The sequence below is a fragment of the Saccoglossus kowalevskii genome, chromosome 20 (genome assembly GCF_978046115.1).
Source record: "Saccoglossus kowalevskii chromosome 20, keSacKowa6.1, whole genome shotgun sequence".
NCBI lineage: Eukaryota > Metazoa > Hemichordata > Enteropneusta > Harrimaniidae > Saccoglossus > Saccoglossus kowalevskii.
Genome location: NC_140660.1, coordinates 3141148 through 3148693, shown reverse-complemented (window position 1 = coordinate 3148693; position 7546 = coordinate 3141148). Strand labels below are relative to the sequence as shown.

Genomic DNA, 7546 nt, shown 5'->3' with positions numbered 1-7546 from the left:
GTTGGACTGGGAACGTAACCAGCGTGCTCTTAAGAAAGGCGTGGCATCTGAGAAGGTACAGAGTGAGGTTTACAACAATGCAGTGGATGCGATGGAGCAGTATGTTGATTTGCCGTCACAACGATTAGTTCATCTCGTTAAAAAATATACGCACCATGTACAGATGAAACAAATAGAAGGTATGCATAAATGAGATTATTATTGCCCATATTTGGGCTTTCAGTGACATCACAAATCTAGTTTAGGATTCATTTGACCAATACATGTCGTAAAAATATTATAACATGTTTAATTTTTGCTTATCATACCGGAGAAGTTAAACGGCCGTAGGGTATCATGTGTGACGTTGTCCTTAACCTTTTTACCTCCAGACTTTCTCGCTCGAATTTTTCTGGACTTTTTCTTATATTCTTCAACATTTCTTGAAATGAACTTGAATTTTGGAGCCGACAGACAAATTTTTTTTTAAATTTTCAGTTATTACTCAAAAAAATTGCCTATTTCACCTCCAGACTTTCTCGCCCGAATTTTTCGGCACTTTTTCTTATATTCTTCAACATTTCTTGAAATGAACTTGGATTTTGGAGCCGACAGACAAAATTTGATTCAATTTTCAGTTCTTACTCAAAAAATTTTCTATTTTTGTCCCAATCTTCTGAAGGAAAGTGCAGACTTATAAATACAACTATTTTATGAATTTTGATGAAAAGAGGGAATTGGTGTTGAAAAAGTTAGCTTGTGGCCTACCATGTTGTGTATTAGCATATATCACTAATGTATCCAACACACCACACCGTTTAGCAACAGAGGGCTTCTGTAACTTATTGGTGTATTTACAAACACCGTTCACTGTGCATCAATATTGTTTCAATCAGTGATAAATAAAAATATTTACTTTTTAGACATTTTCTAAATTCTAAATGATAAACAACTTATTTCTTCCAATCTACGTCATTTTGATGGTACAGTAGAAATTTATCAATCATAAGTCATTGGAAATGTGAATTGAGTGTCATTCCTTTATGACACCTTACCCCCCGAACACCATGTCCTAGAAACAAAACACCATGGCCCTCGGACGGCATACTCTATGATGCCATATACCTCATGGACACCTTGCCCTGGTATGTCATATTTCCCAGGAATGTCATTCCCAAGATGTCATGCTTGTTTTAACTTTGTAACATCAGTAATCGTCAATATTTTTGTTCTGTTTTTTTTTTCTTCCAGAGGGCGTACGTCAGAGTCAGAACTTAGATGACGATGTGTTTAATTTATTGGACAAAATGGAGGCATTACAAAACACAGTAAGTGGTAAAAGTTGTAAAACATATTAAACTGACATTCCTCAATCCCTGGGATTGCAGCATGGAATTATGGGAATCCAAGTTCAAAGTTCATTAATTCATTAGATGTATTTACTATGAAATGAAGGTCATTACAGTTTAAATTTATTCACTGTTACTGAAAACTATCGTAATCTGAATTGAACAACAACACATTTAAAGGGCGACATGTTTTGCTGAATGTCGAAAAGGCCGGTGGTCGTCGTGCCACGTCCTGTTCGATATGGGACTCAAAGCGACGTATACAACGCGTGTAAAATACATTGTATGTTTACATGAAATTCGAACGTGCGCTGGGCGACGACCACCGCGCTTTAACCTTTTAAAAGCATTGGTCAACTTTTGTCATAGAATGGATCAAAATCGGCAGACGATGGGAAATAATATGTACAAATAGCTCAAAATTAAAACATAAATTAAGGCAGGGAAAAAAAATCCTCTGTTTCTTGTTTCATGGAAATTTTAAAATGAGGTGGCAAGACGTTTTCTTTTTTCTTTTTGATTACTGAGCTAAAATGGGGAAATTTGTGTCAAGTGCGAGTACAAGCGCATTTTGGAATGTTTTAGAAGGAAAAAAAACGTCTGAGGCGCATAGTTCAAAATGATGTGCACGGAAACGAGAAACAGAGATATTTTTTTTTTCTCAACCTTACAAAAAAATACAAAAATAATTGAAAATGTCTTTAATCCCTATCTATTGGTACTGCATTACATATTTTCGATTTGTCTATTTAACTTTTTGTTGTTAAAATCTACACATATACAACGTATATTTGTAACTGTGGCATGCAATATCTGCTGTAATATTTGTAGTCCTGCTATCTAATTTGGAACGTAAAAACCAATAAAAACAACTGTACCAGAACTTGTTGAGAGCCGTTGACAGCAACACTTGAAAAGAAACAATATTTTTTTACACAGGCCTTTCAATGTCCATTATTCTCACTGCTAGATATATTGTTGATTTAAAAAATGAAAATGAAATAACAATAACAAAATTATATGTCCCTGAAAATATGATAAAAATTTTTGTTGCATAAATATTGCCTTTTCTTAATCTGACCGCCATTTTGTTTTCACCAGAGAGCACAGCGATGGAACGACAGAATGGATGAAATGGGAGAAGAAAGATTACGACTAGCGCACATACTTATGGATACGCTCTCAATGATAGAGGAAGAATCCGGAATATTTCTAATCAAACCTATTTATTCATGGAAAGGAAAGTAAGTTGACTTTTCCTCACTTTATTTTAGCTCCACTGTTGACTTTGTCGAGCGGAGCTTATCATATGAGTGATTGTCCCTCGTTGTCCATGACAATGTTTTACTTTTTCAACTTCTTATTGAAAACTACAAGCCTGAATGCTTTGATACTTGGTGTATATGTACCTTGGGTAGACCTCTCTCAGATTTGTTCGTTTCATGATGATATCTTCAATTTTCTAATTTTGGTGAATATTTTTGGTAAAAAGTGATATTTTCAACTTCTTTTAAAAAAACACAAGTCTGATTGATTTTACATGTATATTACATATATAAGTACTACATGTGGGCTTCTTTCAGATTTGTTAATTTTGTGGTGATATCTTCAATTATTATTTTTGTAATTTTTGGTAAAAAGTGATATTTTTGAATTCTTGTTGAAAACAGCAAGCTGGTTGCTTTGATACTATACATATTGTTCATTTTCTAATGTTCTTTAATTGAAATGTGCATTGCTAACAGCAGAGCTATCTCAGCTGACTGGCTGCTTGTTATTATTATGTAAACAGTGATCATAGCGTTTAGGAGCATTTGTCGTATTGCTGTGTCTAGTGCCCTCTAGAGTTACATAATTTGCTGTTTCACAATATTCTTGGATAAACTGTAAAATACTTTATTTTCGCTCTTTTTGGTGAATGAGTTATTCAGTAAAAATAAAATCAGAGAATATACCTTTTTTCTATATTTTACATTCAACTCATCAAAAATCAGTGAAATTAATTTTCATACAAAACACCCATAAAAATATTTTAGCAAAAATTAATTCCAGCTAAAATATTTTATAGTAATCATAAAGGGCTGTTTAGCGTATGAAAGATTCAATTTCAATTCAATTTTTGCTGAAAAGACTTTTTGGGTGTTATGTATGGAGTTTGTTTTCACTGATTTTTTTCCACAAATTTAAAAGAACAGCAAAAAATGACATATCTAGATGCCTTGTTGAAAATTTAATGAGTGGAAAAAAAGAATCAGATCTATCGTCACTGTTTTGAATTGATATATTCTGTCGTTCAATATTTACAGTGCTCGCTTTGATCGTTGTCACTGCAAGTTAAAATTTGAAAGACTTACGTAATTTTCATTTTTGTTTTATTTTCAGGGGTTATCTTTCCAAGTATACTGGTAAAATAAGTAACAATTACAGACCCCCTAAAATGATTAGTAGGACAATGACCCCACTACGTGAGGGCACACCTATGAATACGGTACCAGCACCAACGCCAGCGTCCATCCATGCTAGCAAGTCTACTCAGAGACCATCCACTCAGGTACGAAGATGTTTTTCTTTAATTTTTGCAAACTTTTATGATATTATGGTAAATTATTTTTTAAAAAACGATAAAAGTTCCATCACAAGAGGGCGGTCTTCGACGGCCCCATGCCAAGTCAAGTGCTAGCAGCGGACGGAGTAAGTCAGTCTCCATTGCTCCTTCCCTTATCGGTAAGTACAATGAATAATAACTATTTGAATACTCAGAATAATTTTTAACATCATAATTCTTCCTCCTTTCCTCCGCTGGTGTTGTGACTCTACAAATTTTATTTAATTGGCTATAGTTCTCGGTCAGAATTTTCAAAAAAAGTACATCTTGATTCAAAAATTTTGAAAAATTCTGAATAAAATTATGCATTTTGATTTTGTGAAATGAGAAGGAGGCTGACATTGTTGTTCTTCAAAGAATGAATTATACTATAAACAGTTATTAAAAAATTCGTTGCTAGAAATGTTCATAATTTAACACCTCAAGTGTGTGTTAAGACGAAGACCTAAATAAAATGTTGAATTTACCAAAGTCACAATTCATAAAAATAACCCGCATAATGTTTATCATAATTTATAATAATTTATCATAATTGAAAAGAAAAAAAATATTTTGATCAGGATCAGTGGATGATTGGAAATTATGCTCATTAAGAAATTTTTGTTAAAATACATGAAAATACAGTTCCTGCAAATTGCGCCCTCTAGTGTTCTGTTCTGTGATGTCAAAATGGTGAATATGCCTTTCATGCAGTGTCAATTTCGTTATCATTCACAAAATAAAACCTGCATATTTTTTCAAAAATTTAAATCAATACCTGTCATCAATGGGGACTAATGTCCGTTTGGTCCCAAATTAATGTGAAAAAGTACATAAAATGCAAAATGTTGCAATCAATTTTGACGGTCAATGGATAAATTTTCTCATCTTTGTTCTTTCTCATCAGAAACCCCAATTACACCGGTACATCAAGCATCGTCACCGAACACTCCTCCTGGATCTTCCGTAGAACCGACACCGTTGCCAACGGATACACCAATAGGTCACATCACAAAGGTCGTTGCAAGGTCACCATCGCAGTCAACTACTCACAGTTTTACAGTGGTGGAAGCCGAATCATAAAACGTCAGCAATTTCTCTTAAATACTGTGAACTGCTTTAATTTCACACAAGAAAAATTTCGAGAATTACTGAAAATTTACAAATTTCGTAGATGTGAAAATTAAAGCCGTGGAGTTGTCACCTGCGCATGCGGCAAACGGCCATAGCGTGTTGTTGTTTACAACAAGCATCTTCCCATGAGCCTTTGCATTTTCCCATCGTTGCTTGGAACTCGATTCCCGCACAAGCGCAGGTGACGATCCTCTCGCTTTAAGCTGTTAACAATGCAGTTGAAGTGCCATACTGTGTCATGTCTGGAATGGGTCACATGACAAATATGTGGTTTGTTTTATACAACATTCAAACTTGAGTTATGTATGTAGCACTTTATTTTATTAACGTGCGAACATTTTGTTAACTTTTTCAGTGTTCACCAGAACAGACACTTTAATTAAAACGAGATCACAGATTTTTGACCTAAAATGCTTAATTTTTATTTCCAGCATTTCAATTTCTTTTTTGCAAAAATCTGAATGTGCTGAAATAAAACCAGGGAAGGTTAAACTAGATAATTTTTTACCTCTAGAAATTGTTTGCATCGATGATCCCTGGATGATTGTGAGAAAAAAAATTACTGAAAGTCACTATGACTTAGGGGGTCTTAAGTCCCTACAGTCAAATATTCATTGTGAATTAGGGGGTCTTAAGTTTCTCACTTTTTTGATGGCAACTTAAGGGGTCTAAAGCCCTTCAGTAAAATGTTCACTGTGGGTTAGGGAGTCTTAATTCCCCTCCATAAAATATTCACTTTCTCATTAAATTTTGTTTCTAGCAAGTAAATTCAGTTTAAATCTTAAAGAAAGTTAGTGACTGCCATGAGTGTTAACAGAGAATATCACTATTGGGCCATCCAAGCAAAACAATGAAGGAAATATAAACATTTGCGTGCATCTGTTGGTATTGGAATTACCATCGAAAGTCAAATCATCGAAAGTCAAAGTATTTTTCTTCCCTCTTCTTGAGTTGCTTTATTTTTGTTTCATTGTGTAAGAAATGTGTGAATTACAGTGACAATTTCTTTTTTTTTAAGTAAGTATTTTCTTGTTTTTCATTAACCTCCAATTAATTAGTTGGTTCGTCCCTTGCTAAAAGTTGGTTTGTTTCTATAGATACAAATGAAGCAGTCCTATGGATAAACCAGGGGGGGACCAATCAAGGTTGTGACACTGAATACTGCAAAGATTGATATATTTGGCATTGGATTTCTGGAGAATTCTAACCAATTTTGACTTCACCTTCTGGTGAGTCTGATGACAGTGTGCAAACAAGTTTTCCAATTGTTGCCTGTGATGGCAGTGATAGTAGTATGGTTCCAGCCTTCTCACCACTAAAGTGTGTCAATATAATTGGCTGCCTACCACTCTGGCACCTAACATTCAGACCAATCATAGAGCTGCTTGTTTTTCTACATGTTTTTATCAATGTATCAAAATTCTGCCTTATCTATATGCTACTTACAAGACTGTGTCTGATTGGCTACCCAGCCCCAACACCTTACAGTCAGATCAATCAGAGAGCAGCTTGTTTTTCGACAGGTTTTTTTTTTATTGTATCAAATTCAGCCTTGTATATATTCTCAACTCAACAAAAATCATTACTCTGATAACCTTTGACCTCAATAGTGACACTCATAATTTTTTGCTAAACCTGTTATTGCAGTTTTCTCTAAAATTTTGCACAAATCATGTAAATTGTAGCAAATTCTGTTCATTCCGTTCAAACAATGCTATTAAAGTTAAAATATACACTAAAGGTGGAAACAGTAATGTATATATTGTTTATATAATAATATTGTCATTTTTTTTACTCGCTAAATTATTAGTTGCGCTTCGAAAATATGCCGATTTCTTTTTAACATGAATTATACTTTCACTATATCGCGTTCTTCATCAGTCTGTCACTCCACTTCGGAGAGCCAAGCGGAGAAACAGACAGAGGAAGCTAGGATAATTAATTATGCTTTTAACAATTTTGATTTTGAATAACCAATTTCCTCTGCAAAAACCTACAGAATAAAAATAGATTTTAATTTGTATAGTTTTGAATGTAAATTTGATCATTTTTAAGTCCGTCCAATGTCGCAGCACCACCTAGTAGTGGAATTTATTTACCTTTTGTTTTTAAGTGTTATTTAATGGTATTATTGAAACTTTGTCATGTGAAACTTTTTGTATTGTTTTTTTTTAATTAATTTTAATATCATGGCACTCTATAAATAAAAATCCTTTCTATCAATCTTCATTGTTGCATTTTCTTTTTCAATGGAAAAAAAAAATGTTTTTTAAAATGTAATTTATTATATACTCTCACTCCTGATGTGTCTGAAAAAAATGACACTCAGTAATCATCGCTAACTTGCAATCCGCAGTTACAACGTTGAAAACAAGTTGTAATATTAACCGGGTAATGTATTCAACTCTCTTAAATTATCTTTGGGTGCGAGATATAAATGAGTGCAGTAGACTGCAGACCTTTTTTCATAAGTCTGGCGCCCTCACAGTTTCATGTGGGA

The 7546-nt window shown here is 33.8% G+C and overlaps 1 protein-coding gene across 1 annotated transcript; it reads left to right on the top strand.

The window, feature by feature from the left end:
* Window positions 1-102: 102 nt before the first annotated feature.
* Window positions 103-7269, top strand: LOC146729897 (uncharacterized). The gene is made up of 5 exons (XM_085494642.1): window positions 103-179; window positions 1251-1307; window positions 2430-2572; window positions 3711-4052; window positions 4820-7269. The coding sequence occupies exons 2-4, from the start codon at window positions 1287-1289 to the stop codon at window positions 4006-4008; spliced, it is 462 nt and encodes a 153-aa protein (XP_085350768.1). The 5' UTR covers window positions 103-179; window positions 1251-1286; the 3' UTR covers window positions 4009-4052; window positions 4820-7269.
* The last annotated feature ends 277 nt before the right edge of the window (window positions 7270-7546 follow it).

Coding starts and splice junctions, on each gene's coding strand:
- LOC146729897 (XM_085494642.1), top strand. CDS start 1,287: ATGGAGGCATTACAAAACACA. Junction 1,308..2,429: donor TGGAGGCATTACAAAACACA/GTAAGTGGTAAA, acceptor TGTTTTCACCAG/AGAGCACAGCGATGGAACGA. Junction 2,573..3,710: donor ATTTATTCATGGAAAGGAAA/GTAAGTTGACTT, acceptor TTTTATTTTCAG/GGGTTATCTTTCCAAGTATA.